General features: G+C 36.7%; 3 protein-coding genes across 4 annotated transcripts in view; 1 reads left to right on the plus strand and 2 right to left on the minus strand.

Annotated features, from left to right (window-relative positions):
* Positions 1-2,367: 2,367 nt before the first annotated feature.
* Positions 2,368-3,812, minus strand: LOC122352616 (placenta-specific gene 8 protein-like). Its single transcript, XM_043250088.1, has 4 exons — positions 3,660-3,812; positions 3,439-3,535; positions 3,238-3,362; positions 2,368-3,157 (listed from the first exon to the last, which is right to left on the minus strand). The coding sequence occupies exons 2-4, from the start codon at positions 3,521-3,523 to the stop codon at positions 3,047-3,049; spliced, it is 321 nt and encodes a 106-aa protein (XP_043106023.1). The 5' UTR covers positions 3,524-3,535; positions 3,660-3,812; the 3' UTR covers positions 2,368-3,046.
* Positions 3,813-5,091: 1,279 nt separating this feature from the next.
* Positions 5,092-6,616, minus strand: srek1ip1 (SREK1-interacting protein 1). 2 transcript variants are annotated; one of them, XM_043250707.1, is made up of 5 exons: positions 6,449-6,616; positions 6,019-6,066; positions 5,678-5,833; positions 5,484-5,559; positions 5,092-5,383 (listed from the first exon to the last, which is right to left on the minus strand). In XM_043250707.1, the coding sequence occupies exons 1-5, from the start codon at positions 6,459-6,461 to the stop codon at positions 5,200-5,202; spliced, it is 477 nt and encodes a 158-aa protein (XP_043106642.1). In that variant the 5' UTR covers positions 6,462-6,616; the 3' UTR covers positions 5,092-5,199. The 2 variants fall into 2 exon arrangements, with proteins under 2 accessions (XP_043106642.1, XP_043106641.1); XM_043250706.1 differs by lacking the exon at positions 6,449-6,616 and adding an exon at positions 6,279-6,409.
* Positions 6,617-7,020: 404 nt separating this feature from the next.
* Positions 7,021-16,137, plus strand: part of cwc27 (CWC27 spliceosome associated cyclophilin) — a 35,383-nt gene continuing 26,266 nt past the window's right edge. The window contains exons 1-10 of the mRNA XM_043250705.1: positions 7,021-7,262; positions 8,005-8,101; positions 8,200-8,312; positions 8,389-8,532; positions 9,160-9,258; positions 9,337-9,437; positions 10,242-10,311; positions 10,382-10,461; positions 10,560-10,587; positions 10,675-10,817. Coding sequence (XP_043106640.1) covers positions 7,221-7,262; positions 8,005-8,101; positions 8,200-8,312; positions 8,389-8,532; positions 9,160-9,258; positions 9,337-9,437; positions 10,242-10,311; positions 10,382-10,461; positions 10,560-10,587; positions 10,675-10,817 — 917 coding nt within the window. The 5' untranslated portion in view covers positions 7,021-7,220. The remainder of the gene's footprint in view (positions 7,263-8,004; positions 8,102-8,199; positions 8,313-8,388; positions 8,533-9,159; positions 9,259-9,336; positions 9,438-10,241; positions 10,312-10,381; positions 10,462-10,559; positions 10,588-10,674; positions 10,818-16,137) is intronic.

Raw genomic sequence — 16,137 nt, forward strand, 5'->3', positions numbered from 1 at the left:
TACTGGAAAATATTAGTGCAATTTATAATAAATGTTTTCTTGAATATACTTAATTTATTCACGTGATCCGTTTGGGACAACTTTATGTTGTTAATAACAACAAATGTAATGCATTTTTCTTTCTCTTTGCATTTCTATATTCAATATTACCCAATTCAGATCAATATGATTGTAAAAGTAATCTGAAAGTAATCATAAAGCGGTCTGATTACATTACCTTAAATGCGTAATGTAATGGATTACTTTTTAATTACAAAAATGGATTAATTTTTGTCAATTTGTTTTTTTTTTAGTACAATTTTCAAGTAATCTACCCAGCTGCGTGTAAATATTCTCGAAAAAAGTAAATAAAGAGATAAACGTATTGGTAAATGCTCATTGCAAAACTTCAAAAGATCAATCAGCTTCCATTCGAAGAATTTCCTGGCATAACTTGGAAATATCGTTGGCAGTTAGCAATAAAAAATTGCACAATAACGGATATATAAAGTAAACACGTCACAGTCAGACATCGCCCAATGAAGCCTAATTACTGCATTCAACCTGGCCCAGATTTGCCGGGTCAGCTTTAACGACAAATGAGGTCACAGCAAAAACCAGTTACAACACAGTTTTAGTATTTTGTCTGATGTTAATGTGTCTACGTATATTTTTTAAAAAACACTGAATACAAAAACTAATTCGCTAAGATATTTAAGAAACAGTGCTGCGAAATGATTTTGCTACTAATCACATGCAAAATAAAAGATATATAAAAATATATCTTTGTGTGCTGTGTATATGTATTTGATGTATCTGTGTGCTATGTTGTGACAGAAACCTCTAACATTGAAGATAAACCACATTTAAAGTGTTTTTCAGGCAAAGATTAGAGATGTGGATATCTCCCACTCTATAAAGCCTATTGAAATCCCCAGAACTGATTCGATCAAGGATTTCCAAGAGCTATGCTCTGCTCTGATTGGTCTACTGCTTATGAGCATGCCGGAAAAGAAACGCTTATTTCCATATCTAAATAGCAGCATCCGAGAATTCCTCGGCGCAGTATACACGCTGATATCAACATCTAACAACAACTGACAAAGGCCAAGATATGCATTACATTTTATAAAACAAAGATCTAGCTTTAAAGAGTTTTAGTTTCCGTGTGAGCCTGGGCTACCAATGCCGACCGGCTTAACACTAGTGGCCTGTGATTATGACTATGTGAGCCTCGGCTACAAATGCATACTGGCTTAACTCTAATTAACCAAAGCAGATATGCCACAAACGATAGAATGAGACCCCAGCATACACCTGCGCATATAGGTCAGACTGAGTTAGATCGGACTTCAGCAAGTAGTTGACATTTCAAGGATGGTTGTCACAGGCTAAACCCTAGCAGGTTTCGAAATGAAGATAAGAAAGCGCGTATGGACCAATGAAAGGTTCTGTCCTTCCTTCTGGGTCCTAGCAGTCTTATCTGTGGCTGTTAGACATTTGTTTGTGTTAGTCCACCAAGATCCAATCAAAACGTAGCTAGCCTTTCTCCATCGTGTACGGTCATAGAGGGGCCCCATCATAAACGGGACCCTGGAATATGTCGTTCGCTAAACTAAATAGGCTCTGAATCTGCCATTACTGAAAAACAGCTTCCTGTAACAGAAGATCTTTAACTTCGTCTTAGGTCAGCCTCTGAGGACCTTAACGTTTATGCTCCTTTTGTGCAGAAAAAAGAAATCGGAGCGTTTATTTGCACTTAGGGGGAAAAGCCCGCCTTGTTGGCAGCGGCTAAATACGCTAGCTCCGCCCACCAACGTGTGATTGGGATAGTCATCATTACAGAAAGATGACTGCTTGATATCGGTTTCAGTGGAGCGGGTAAAATGTATGCCGATCATATTTTGATGCCACTGACGTAGATTCAAATCCATATTTTCAATCACGTAAATCACATTATATTAAATAAATAAGCCTTTATATTAATAAATAAAGTGTTGAGTAAGGTGTAGGGAGGGCTTTATTGCTTTATTGTCCCGATAATGATGTCAACCATCTATTTAATAATGAATGAACATTAACGCTCAATAAGTTGCATTCTGTTTTATAATGTACTTCAGAGCTTCAGGTGCAGATAATTGCCACTTGCAATAAGTAGCATAGCAGAAAATGCTATTTGCACTTAGTATGGTGATATTTTTTGAACGTGTTATTTTTTTTTAAAGCGCCACATCGTTTACAGTCTCAAGGATGTCCACCTATCAACAGCGCTATAAATTAGAATAGGAGGAATTATTTGAACTTTAAATAACGTGATTGAACGTGATAGCTGTTCATCGATGCTATCCAACTTCACTCGGAAATATGTAACGAACACCGAATCCCATGTTAGCAAAAAAGGTTGTTTCTTTATTCATAAGACGTACAGGCAGGACAAATGGCATGGCAATACTACGCAGTGCCTGCAAAATGTTTAATTGTGTTTGAAGTAGATATTAAGAAAATGAACGCAGCCGTAATTTACAAAGAATACATTGTTTTAAGTTAAGAACTGAAGTACTGTAGCACTGCACTGAAGTTCTTTCTTCATCCGTAATTTCACTTTTCTTTTACATTTTACTTACTATGTTTCAAAACACAACCAACAAACCACACTGACAATATACTTATATCACACCATTTTCTCTTCCCAACCAAGTTATTTGAAAACATGTATTTCACCGCAATAAATGCTTTTTTAGCCCAGATTTTTTTGTCTCGTTTCCAGCCAAAATAAAAAAACAACAAAAAAAAGGATTTTCCAGGCAGGTAAAAAAATATTGTCAAAATGAAGTGACTTTTTTGCTTAAGAACAAGCAAAATAATCTTAATTTCAAACAGAAATCCCATTGGCAGATTATTTAAGTAAAAATTCACTTCATTTTGACAATAACAAACCAATAGCTTACTGACCAGAATCTTTAAGTTTTGAATTTATGGTACTTATGACGGCAAAGACATTTCCATTACGTTTCAAATGATTAACTTTAATTCTTTCGAGCAGCGAGTAAGGACCGTTTTTCCCTTCTCAGGGTTTCAGCGTTCCATTGCTCTTCCTTATTTTGAGGTCTCTCTTCAGCTGACAGGCTGCACAACTGAAGCAGCAGTTCGCCACCATCCAGTCATTACACATGGATCCCTGGAGATCAAAACGAAACAAAACCGTAAATAAAAGACCCCGTCTATATATTTACGAACGGTGGACAGACCCATCCTAACCTGTATGTTGTATTTAGTCCTGTACACGCTCCGGATGGGCATGCCTAAACCGCATAAGCAGCACTCATTCATGTCGCTGGCGATGGAGCAGCCCAAACAAGGGAGGCAGAAGAAACCGCAGCAACCTAAAAAAACGATACGATTGATTTCAAAGTAAATCCATATGCTTGCAACATGCTGAGCGCCCTTGGGATCACTCACATACACCCATGTCGTCACAGCAGCTCATTAAACCTGAGTGAAAGTCTCGGGGTTCAAAAGCAGCAGGTTGAGATGTGATCTCCATGATCTGTGACAGCTAAAGACATTTAGGTCAGGAACATTTATCTATTCATTTTCCATTTTCCCAAAGCAATTTTTAAACCTATAATCAGCCATAGAATTGGAAATATGTATATATTAGTTATTTTAAAAAAGCTTACCAAAAAGTATATAATATTTAATTGCAGCTATCCCCTTGTTTTTCTCTCGGTTGAGTCGGGATACTCCACTATGCACTGAAACATGCCCGCAATGAGCCGAGATTATATAGTTTTTGAAACGCCACGCGTTCAGACCCACCCTTGGAAATGCACAGAAATGCTTTTTATTGTCAAAATATTTACTGCACTTCTTATAGGCTCAAAGTCCAGTAAGGCAAGCTGTAGCTAATGATTATAAATAGACACAAATGTCTTTTTCCAAGAAGCCGCTGCTATTTGCTTTCACACCTTGATTCGATTTTCTGCTAAACCTCTCATGTCCGTCAAACTAATTGATAAGAATACATTTACAGCGCATATATATGAACTTTATGGCTTCAAGTGAATATTTAGCTGTTGTAGAATAGTGCTTTGACAAAAGCCCCAATAAAACAACAGAAAACATGGATACCGCTATTTCTTTAATTAAAGAATACGTGATATCTGACATGGATTTTGTTTGCTCAGCAGTATGAGACGCAGAATTGATTTATTGCTAGCAAAGTAAAACGCTGTTGCCATGAATATAGTAACTACCTGCCTTTTTATGGCTGTACATTTAACCACGCAGGACACACTGCTAGTAGACACCTGTTTATACCACATTAAAGACAATGAAATACTTCAAATAAAACAATTAATAATTAATAAAGCAGAATAGATATACGTGCGCTTGTGTAACATGCAATTATGAGATGCATATCTTCTTTGTTTCTTCTGGACATCTCTTCTTTCATTGAATAGGTTTGTTCGAGCAAGCCCGTTTATGGATTGCATTTTCATGCATTTTTACATAATCAAGTCATCAGGAACCCATGTGTGGTAAAATCAGCAAACTTATTCCAAAACTGAATGGGCAAGCACGGAAAAGAGCTTTGTCTTGTGCGTACGTGGGGTGTTGGTTCCCCGTTCCTGACAAAGTCTAAGTGGCTAAACTCAGATCTTGGGCAATCGCAGCTGCTCCACCCTCGGCGTCAGAGCGACAATAAAGCATTTAAACGTCTAGGAAAATATGAATGAGCAATTTACATCAACTTTAATCTCTACTCTATCTGCTCTTTGGGTTAAATATGTATATATCGCTATTAGATATGAGCAGAAAGACTTAACTACGTACTGTGAGTAACAGAAAGATATGACGAGCATTGGCTTTTGTGCCGTTCTGCGGTCTGATGTTTTTGTGTAATGATCGCATTACATTTTTCCCACTTGACCATTTACTGATTAGGAGTTAAAAGGCAAAAACTATTGCCCACGACGCCGAATTGTACAATAAATGTCGTTTTTTCAGTTCACAATCTTCGTAAACGTACTGCATCTACGTAAAGGATCGTTTGAAATGAATTCGTATTAGTTCTATTAAAAACTAAAACATCACGCACACTCTCAGAGGTAAATATAAAAGACAAAATTTATTTCTAGAGTATAAAGGTGTTATGTACAAATGGCTCCGACAGAAGGTATGTTGTGGTTATTTTTGCTGTGATTCTGTGGTCCTGCTTCAGTCAGTGTCTGAAGATCCAGTAGAGCTGTCAGATGAGGAAGAGTCCGTGTCTTTCTTCTGTTTTCTCTTGTGTTTCTTTTCTTTCTCTCTTTTCTCCTTTTTCCCTTTCTTTTTGTGGCTCTTGTGTTTTTTCTTCTTCTTGCTCACTTCCTCCTCATCATCATCACTTGACGAAAAAGACCTGAGGGCATGAAATCATATGAATAACAGGGCAATAACGAGACATAAAAGCTCTAAAACCTGCATTTACAAATAGCTTTTATATTTGATCGCACGCGTACCTCTTTTTGGCCTTTCGATGGGATCTGTCTTTGCTTTTCTTTTTATGTTTTTCTTTTCTGGAATCTTCGTGAGAGCCTGCGTTTCAGTGACAAAACCATCATTATCGACGATATTCTCAAGACTGTTACGAATTGAAACATTTGAAACGTTACAACAATTTCAATAATATACACGCATGCACAAAAGTCAGCACCTTTTGAATGGCTGCTGCCGAAGATCTTCTCTTTGCTGACAGCTTCCTGCTCCTCTTCTTCACTCTCCTCACTGCTGGTGCTGCTCACATCCAAAACGATGTCCTTCCTCGGATCCACGCGGACAAAGTTACGACATTCAAAAGTCAAATGACCAGCTGAAGGAAACAATGAATGATGAAAAACAGAGAAAGGATCGTTATCGCACGGATAAAAGGCCGTGATGGATACATCTAGAAAGAAGACAGACAAACAGATAGATAAACAGGACAAATATATAGACAGATTAATGCAAAAAAGAGAGAAAAAACTGATGAAGACAAGACAATTTAGATAGACTCACGGTATCCACATCTTTTGCAGCCTGCTCTTATGTTGTCTTTGTTTGGACCTGTTTAAAGAAAAACACAAACATACAATCGCTTTAGGACGTGAAATCCTGACCACGCATTATAAAACGTCCACTAGCTGTTGGCTATTTAATACGTATCTGAAAAAGACGGAGATTTTATCTCACTATTTGATTTATAAAACATCGAGCAGGTTGATTTATACCAAACATTGTTCACATTATATCTTACAAATCGGTTAACAGTTACCTACAACTAAGTGTAAGATATAACATCTGAAACACGCGAGTATGTGTCTGATTGTTGTTGACGAGCGAAGACACTAATCAAGTGAAGGACGCTTCCTAGAATATTCCAGAAGGGGCGCATCAAAAACATTCACCCAAACGAACGGATAACTTATTAATCCCTGCAAACGCATACCTGGGACAGCCATGATACCACCGGTTGTATGTTAAACTAAATTACAAAGGAGCAAAACAAAACAACTCGTTTGTTTTTGCTCCGCCGCTTTTCAAAACGTGAAACCGACCCGTTTGGTAAAAGACTCCGACTGGAAACGTGGAATTCGCTGTGGTTCCGCTTAGAGAGCTGTTCATCGATTCCACCCAGCAGATATAACAACTAAAACTAAAAGTACAAATTAGTCTTGATTTATACAGATTTTTAAGGCCGCGTTATATGTGATATGTAATGAAAGCTGAATGTTATATGTGATATAACTCACTGAAGAAACCGCTGTAATTACAATCGGTTGTGGTTGGTTCATCCTCGCCAGCGCGGAGAAAAGTAACACGTGTCACCTCACGAGGCAATCAACAACTACTTCAGAAGACGGAATTATATTCGTATATTCAGATTTTACATATTTAAAATCACACGCCGAAGATAGGAAAACGTTTATTATCATTTACTTGAATTCTACGTCTTCTAATAATAGTCTTTGATAGAATAAGTTATTATTTAAGCCATCATTCTCCGTTACGGTAGAGGGCGGTAATGCCGAGGAAACGCCGCAGCGGCGAGGAAATGATTCTCTGGCGGCGTGACATGATTTCGCTTGTAAACATCACTTAAGAAAATAGTTTCTATCTGCTGGATGTGCTTATTATGTTCTTGTAATATCTGCTTATAGTTTGCACTTTTGTTATCAACTAGCTTTGAGGGAAATATACCCAAATAATACGCCTTAAAGATGAGCAACATATATATTCAAGAGCCACCAACGAATGGAAAGGTGAGTTTCAAACTCATATTCATGAAAAATATCGAAATATAACGTTAATCAGCTGATATAATCTTCGCCCGATTATTCTTTTTGTATCTTAAGTAAGGGTTGGCCTGCAACATTGTTCTTTTTTAAACAACTTCTATTACATTTAACATATGTTTGTGTTATTAGTTTTGTGCCTAATACACAATAATAGATTAGTAAAAAAAATTACCGTTTGCATATGTGTGTATTTTAACAGTCTAAAAGATGAAATTCTGATAGCTTGTAATGTTTATGACTAAAGGGATATTTCAATGCTTAGTTTTATAATCTTTTCTTGTGGGGGCAAAATATTTAATGCAATGTATTAATTAATACACTCACATTTCAACAAAAAAGTATATTATGAATTATAGTATGGCTGATAAAGGAAACCTGAATTGCAGTTCAGTAAATGTTTGTCTTAACAGTAATAACGTTATTTATATTTACTTAAAAGACACACAAACCTTGACCTTAAGGTGGATATTTTTATAATTATACAAAAAGACCTAGTTATGAACTATCAGTCAAATGGCATTTAGCAGCCGACTTTGTTAATACCTTAGAGGCCTTAGAAATGGGCTTATCAGATATCATACATTAAGCTTTATTGCGTAATTTGAGCAATTTTTGCCACGCATATTTCTTTATTTTAAGTTTTAAGCCTTCTTAAAGCACAAAAGCAACTGCATCTGTGTAACGACGCACTGCTGTTTTCTCACAGGTCTTGCTGAAGACCTCCGCGGGTGATATTGATATAGAGCTCTGGTCTAAGGAAGCGCCCAAGGCATGTAGAAACTTCACTCAGCTCTGTATGGAGGGTAGGTGGCGTCAGCAAGACGAGGCACTTGTCATGATCTCATGTTTTTAAGTGAAATACTGTGATTACTCATCATAAACGTGTCCCTCTGTTTCGCAGGTTACTACGATGGCACAGTTTTTCATCGCGTGGTGCCAGAATTCATCGTTCAAGGAGGAGATCCCACAGGCTCCGGGATGGGAGGGGAGTCCATCTACGGTCGCCCTTTCAAGGTATTCGCATTTGGCGTATGTATAAGAACGTGCAGAAAAGTTACTGTATTCAACCGTCCGTTTTTTCCGATTGCAGGATGAGTTTCACTCCAGATTGCGCTTCAATCGGAGAGGTTTGGTCGCTATGGCGAACGCGGGACCTCATGATAACGGGAGCCAGTTCTTCTTTACTCTCGGACGCGCCGACGAGCTCAACAACAAGCACACCATTTTCGGAAAGGTGAAGAATATTTCCTGAGCCGTTTACATGAGAACAGGCCAGGGTTTTCCGCAAAACGAACGAAAGAAAAATTGCATTAAAAATCTTTATAATGCTGCAACAGATTTCTGTATCGCATAAATGCTGCTCTTTCGCAATTAGAGAATCCTGCAAAAAAGAGCAGAGCCGCTTCCAGAAAAATATGAATCGGCACAAGTGTTTGCAACATTGATGACGATAATAAAAAATGTTTCTTGAGCATCATATCAGCGTAATAATATAACGATTTGTGAAGGATCACTGAAGACTAATGATGCAGAAAATTCAGCGTTGATCACAGGAATAAACTGTTTTTTAAATAAATTTAAATCGAAAACTATTATTTTAGATTGTGATAATATTTAGCATTATTACTGTATGCTTGATGAGATAAATTTAAAAAATGTAATTAATAATTAAATTAAATTTAAAAAGTAAAGGCGCATAGCTTCCATCCGTCCTAAAAAACTTCAGATCAGGTTTGATTTTCTTTCCCGTTCCAAAGCAAGCGTTTTGATAGGAACGGGTGGCTGGATCAACATACATGTCTCTGTTATTATTTATTATTTGGTTTATTCATTGTTTGTGTGTGTTGTGCTCTGGCTGCAGGTCACAGGAGACACGGTGTATAACATGCTCAGGCTAGCGGAGGTGGACTGTGACCGAGATGAACGCCCGCTCAACCCGCACAAAATCCGATCCACGGAGGTTAGTTCAGTCCCCTCAGGTACTGGATTTGAATGTGATCGACCTTTGTTTTCATACGGAGTCGTTGGTTTTGCGCAGGTCTTACATTCTGCCTTCGACGACATCGTTCCACGTGAAATTAAAGCTAAAAAAGAGAAGAACAAAGAAGAAGGGAAGAAATCGCAGTCCAAAGCAACAAAGTACGGCACGCTTGCGCTCTTACTTTATTTATTCATTGGTCAACGCAATACAAGCGTTCATTATGCATATAACGTAGATGTAGTAAAGTGTTCCGGCGTTTTTTTTTAACTCAAACTGTCCTTGTAGTATGACATTTGAAGACCACATAAGTTATGTATTTTAATGATATTTAATATTTTTGATATTTCTGCTGCTTGTTTCAAGCTTCTTGTAAACCGAAAGTTAGAGTTGATATATGAATATATTATATCCCATTTAGACTTATTTCTTTTTACGATTCCAGTGGTTTTTAATCAGAATGCTTATTAAAATCAACAGAACTTAAATGTAATTTTAATATTGTTGTTATACTCTTGCAGTATTTATTACAATTGTAAATTATTTAATGGCAAATTCTTGAATTAATTTATTTCAACTGACAAGAATTTTTAATATAAAATTATTTAGCATAGTTTATAATTTCTCTTTTTATATATTCAAAATAATTTATGTACTTAAGTAAAGGCTTATTTGAAGAATATTTGATACCAGTGAAAATATTGATATTTGATTTGATTTTATCGGTTTTTATTGCTGAAAGTCACCCGTGGCATTATTGTGGTTATTGCAAACGCCACTATAATTCATGAATTGACTGAACATGAACTTTTCAGAGCTGCAGACGAACAATAATTGCGCATAGGTTTACAGAAAATAAATATTTCTTCACCCTTTATGTTTCTAAAAACGTTTTAACTTCCTGTTTTGATGCTGTACAGAAATGTTTCCGTAATGCGATGTTAACCGGGAGGGTTTTTCTGTAGGAATTTCAACTTGTTGTCGTTTGGCGAGGAGGCCGAGGAAGATGAGGAGATGGTCAATCAAGTCAGCCAGGTAGCTTTCTGTCCAGGTGATTCGTTGATTGTTAAATTGCGTGAAAACACCATTTCGTTTGTCCTTGTAGACCATGAAAGGAAAAAGCAAAAGCAGTCATGACCTGCTGAAGGACGATCCCAAGTTAAGCTCTGTTCCCGTCGTTGACAGGTCGGGAAAAAACCTCGCTCTCCTATCTTGGACAGATACGTAATCCATAGTTAAAGTAAAACGGCTAAAACTCTCTTTTTGTTGTTTTGTACGTAAAGGAACCAAAGCGGCGGAGATGAACTAGAGGTAGGTTCTCCTCGATCTCTGTTCATTTCAGTGATTTCTAAAGGATGTCGTGCTGTGAGGTGAGTCCGTGTCTGCTGTCTGCTTCAGGACGGAGATGACGATTCGGAGGACGACGGCGATCGGGAATCAGAGAGGGAGAGGATCCGAGAGAACATCTCACAGAAACTAAAGAAAGACAAGACGGATGAGAAGAGGTCCAATCCGGACACGCTGAAGAAGACTTCCAGGAGGTATGCCATTCATGATTCTTCTGATTTCATCCCGATTCGGCTTCTGAATTGTTTAGCTCCGACGTACCTCAACCAGCTGATCGTGGTGTTTCGAAGTGCTAGCCGCTAACCCCAGCTGTAGTAATGCGATGGAGCAGTTAAAGCGCCGTCCAGCAGAAGGCTCTGTTGCTCTACTGACGCTTTCTCTCCAGGGATGGGGATGAGTTCCTCGTGCATCAGTGTCACGAAATGTTTTATGTGTTCCCCGAAGTGGGCTGCAGCCTGTTCTGTTTTTCCTGTTCCGGTTAATACGACGGCTTTATGCAAGCTAACACGTTTTGATATTTCTGCTTGTTTGATGGTTTGAACCCTTATTGATGTTTTATTAGGTTATTGTTTCTATATGGCCACTCATTTTCAATGCCTGCTCTGAACTAATCTTTTTCCAGTCAGTTGCAGTTCATAATCCACAGTTTTGCTTCATCTAGCGAAAAAAGTCAATTGATTTAGGAGAGAAATATGCACAGTCCCAAAACAGCTCTGGACCAATATGTAAGTGGATTTTGGTGTGAGAGGACAGCGGGGCATGGACGTTTTCAATGGAGGAAGCATTATTACGGATTTTATCCATTTGCAGTGGTTTAAAGCCCTTAAGAACCATTTGTTAAAGTTTGTGTTTTGAACTTGACACATCATCTTAACTCCAGGCTTATAAGAGAGGCTCTCCTTAAAAAAAGACATGATCAGTGCTATAAAAAAACCTTGACCTTTATGCAACAACTTATTACAATCAGCTTGTTAGGTAACTTCACTAACAACGGACTGCTAAAATACTTTTGTTCTTCTAACGAGTACCAAATGTATATATGTGTGTGTGTGTGTATATATATATATATATATATATATATATATATATATATATATATATATATATATATATATATATATATATATATATATATATATATATATATATATATATATTTATTTATTTATTTATTTATTTATTTATTTGCTAATCCAGTAAAAATATGAACTTTCATAGTTAGTCTTTGTTTTAGTAAATATAATTTACTTTAGTGTTAATTTAAATTTGCTACTATCCTAGGTTTTGCCCAGTTGATTTATTTTTTAACTCTTTTAAAACACAGTACAATGTTAAATCATCCCTTATACTTTTATATATTTTAAGGGATAACTTAACATTTTAATGTGTTTTAAAAGAGTTAAAAATATCTATTGGGCAAAACCTAGGTGTCTACTTTTTCGGAGAAGAAAATGACAACATTTTTGGTTAAAATAAAGTTACACTCTCAGTCAGTGTAACACATTATTTATGCCAAAATAATTTTGACATTTTATTTTTCAAAAACTTAAAAAGTAGATGCTTTACTTGCATCTAACATATTAAATGACTTTTGTAAATTTATATTGATGCGAACATCTGGATGTTTTCGACCCACACACACGTTTTTTCATTGAACTTTTAGGTATTTTTAAAAATAACTACATGTAATTACATCCGTAACTAATTTTTCAGACCCCATCCCACCTCAATAGCAGCAGGAGAATTTTGCAATACATTATGAACGCAATAAGTACATCGTACTACTTCTCTGTTGTAAGTACATAGTATTTAAAGCCACTAATATATAAAATGTGACTAAATATGAATCTTGTTGTAGCAGGTTTTAGTTGTGTAAATGGCTAATGCTACTGATGTAAGTTTTATGGTAAATCGTAGATTAAAAACCAAGGGGAGCACAAAGTGGAAATGCATGAATCCCACAAGTTTCACCACGGTGTGATCTCAGCGGGCTGTCTGCTTGACCGGACCTCTGATAACCGATGTGGCTAAAGACCAGTGACACCTGCAGTCAACCAGAACCGCGGCACAGTTGCTCCTCGTCCTCACTGGAGCCGCTTCAGTGGACGCAGCCAGGTCCCTCAAGGTGAAGCGCGTATCTGGCTCACAAATCAAATTACTGGAGAAAACGGCTCCCTCCTGCCAACCTGGCAACCCCAGCAGCGGCCCTCTTGAGACCGTATCGTTTTCTGTCTTACATCAGAGAAATTAATTGTAAACATGCTGGAGTCAGTTTGATCTGGAAGCTGGCACTGCGGCGTTTCTTCGAGAGCCGTTGTTGACTTTGACCGGTGCCCAGCGACGCTTCACGTCCTTGCATTCATTCTGTTAATTGCAAAAACAGAGACGCTGCTCGGGGGTTGGTTGGAAAATTTGGAAACCGACGAGTTTGATGAATCCCCCGAAAAAGAATAGCATAGTTTTATGGTACCACAAATAAGTACTTAAAAGTATAAGCTGTTAAATATAGTCAAGGGTCAGTTCTTTTCAGATTTAATAAGGCGGAGGATTTTTGGACGGGGAAAAGTAAAGCTGACTGAGGTATAAATGCTTAGTAGTTGATTTTTCTAAACCGTTTGCTGGGCCAACGCTTTCCCAAAAAAAAGAAAGAAACCACTTCCAGGTCCGCTTTGCCGTTCTCGTTAAAGCAGTGATTCATTTTCATGTCACAGCTGATAAATTCTAAGCTGTTTTGTCAAAATAAATGCTAAACGTCAATTTATGCATCGTATTGTTATAATGTAGACCGTGAAAAAAGTATATATTGTGAGATTTGAATAAACTTAGTGTTCGTAGTTAACATTACAATAAACATAATCAAAATTTAAAAATAGGTATGAGCACGTACATTGCTGTTTTAACGTTTGGGATCAGTAAGATTTGTTTTTATATTTCTTTTAATAATTCTGATACTTTAGAATGCATTAAAATTGATCAACTTTTATAGCATAGGCATTTATAATGTTACAAAAGATTTCTGTTTCGAATAAATTCTGTTCTTATGGGTATAAATGTATGAAGCAGCACAACTGTTTTCAGCATTGATTATAATCAGAAATGTTTCTTGCGCAGTAAATCAGTATATTAAAATGATTTCTAAACTATCATGTGGCACTGAAGACTGGAGTGATGATGCTCGAAATCCAGAAATAAAGCTCATTTTAAAATCTGTGCAAATAGAAACGATTTTTTTTTTAAATTGCCAATAAATTAGTTGATTATGCAGTATTTAAAGTCACCCCAAACATTTGAACGGTAATGTACTAATTTGTTGTGATTAATTATATGACCTAGATTCGTTAGGATCACTAAGATTAGCAAAATAAAACACTTTTAAAATGTTTGTCCCTGGTAAACTGTGTATATACAAAATTGACTTCAATATCAAAGTACTGTGACAAAAATGTTTCACTTTAGATCAAGCGTTTGTATTTTGAATCCCTGGCTGTGAGCAAAACTTGAAGCATCAATTCTACTGAATTTTACGAGTTATCCCTTGGATAAACTCAAACCTCGTACCGTCTCGTGTTTAAAATCCGTTTTTCAAACCCACGTCCCAGTCACATCTTTCTCTCTCATGCAATCCTTGAAATCAGCGTGTGACCTTTTGAAAATTGGGGGATTAAAGGATTCATAACCTCACCACTGACAGAGGCGCTAAAGCCGGCGAACTCTTCCCCCTTTTCTGGAAGCACACCTGCCTTATCTCACCATCGGCCGTTATGCGTCTGGATAATTTTCCGATCATAATAAACACGCTCTTTTCTTTTCCTATATAATGAAGTAATGGCCAAACCCTACGAGTCTCGCCGCTTTGATTGACGGGAAGCGAAATGCAGAAAGACCGTAGTATATTAAACACAAGCGCGGTGTTTGGCTACAAGAACTGTAACCCAACGCAGTGGTTTGTCTTGGCTTGCAATCAAAGAGTTGGCTGGTAGGTAGAGTGTTGGTGCAAGACAAAGGCGGCATTGTTGCAGCGCAGAAATCTTTCCCACTCGGGCTTACAGGAGCTTATAGGTGAAGGGAGAAGCTTTGGTTGCCAGTCACCTGGAAGGAAGCACAGGCTGTAGGACGGATCTGATGTTGCTTGGAATAAGTCTGCGAGGCTCGAGCTGAAATCTAGCTCCTCTGGATCCATGTCTGCTGCTTAAGATAGTATTTCATATCCTGGTTGGCTTTCGGTGCTTTTCGCTTACCAGGTTGAGCGGGGTTTTAAAGAACGCTTCCGGTATTCTTCAAACATACGTTTTCTTCGATATTGATAATTTCGCTTTTGTCCAGAAAAAGATTAAGCGCTGTCTGTATGGATGGCTTGGAGGTGGCATTAATGAATAAAACGGCATGCTGATGGGAGACCCGACATCACGACGCAGTGCATATTGTAGCTGCCTCTTACACTAAACCCGACAGGGCATAACTAAGAATACAAAGTGCTTCCATATGGCTCTCGGATATAGCCATACGCTCTTAATATTTTCATTTAAACCTGAGTGATATACCATAGCCACAGTTCAAGAGAGAGAAAACTGTGAAACCCTGGACGAAAGAATAGGTAAACAAGCACCTGGCAATTTCTTCGCAATGAAATAATACTTGCATATATTTAAATAAAAACAGCGTTATTATTATTAAAATGTTAAATGCATATATTTTAGTAAATTACACTATAATTATTTATTTATAATAGTGCTTTCAAACAATTAATTGCATCCAAAAATATATTTGTGTGTATAATAATATAAATATATGTATTTACATGTTTGTTTATATATTCATATTCGTACACATAAATATTTAATATATAAACGTACCATGTTTTTCTCAAATATATACCTGCATGTGTTTGTATTTATATAAACATGATAAATATACACTGTACACATATGTAATGTAAACAAAAACCTTTTCAATCACGTAATTAATTACAATTAAATGTTTGTCAGCACTTCATAATAATGGTTAAAAAATATTGATTAAATCTATTTAAATACTTTTCTAATTTTTCTGACTTTAATTTGCAATTCAAATATATTTTTCAGTTTGTTAAAACTAAACTCTTTGTATATACATACACAAAATGATCACATGAAACATACTTAAATTATTCATAACAGTCACCTTTATTTCTGTAGTACTTTATACTTTGTGCCAAAACAGCTTTTAATAATGTAAAAAGGACAATAGTAAACGGAATTATTATTCATTTAAATGCATGTTTTTGCATATTGTATAATTTTAAAATGTTACACGCTGTGAAAAAAGCTAATTAACATTACTGATATTAATATATTTTTTGCTATATAAACTAATACTATACTACACTTGGTACAGTATAAATCCTTTTATGGTGACTTCAACATGTGATGCTCTTTTCTAAGAAAGCCAAACAAGTCAAGAAAGAATGTGAGGTATTGAAAACGTTTGTCCAGACAGCACTCCCAGCATCCATTTAGCTGAAAGGCCCTCATCAAG

This window comes from Puntigrus tetrazona, chromosome 10 (assembly GCF_018831695.1).
Source record: "Puntigrus tetrazona isolate hp1 chromosome 10, ASM1883169v1, whole genome shotgun sequence".
Taxonomy (NCBI): domain Eukaryota; kingdom Metazoa; phylum Chordata; class Actinopteri; order Cypriniformes; family Cyprinidae; genus Puntigrus; species Puntigrus tetrazona.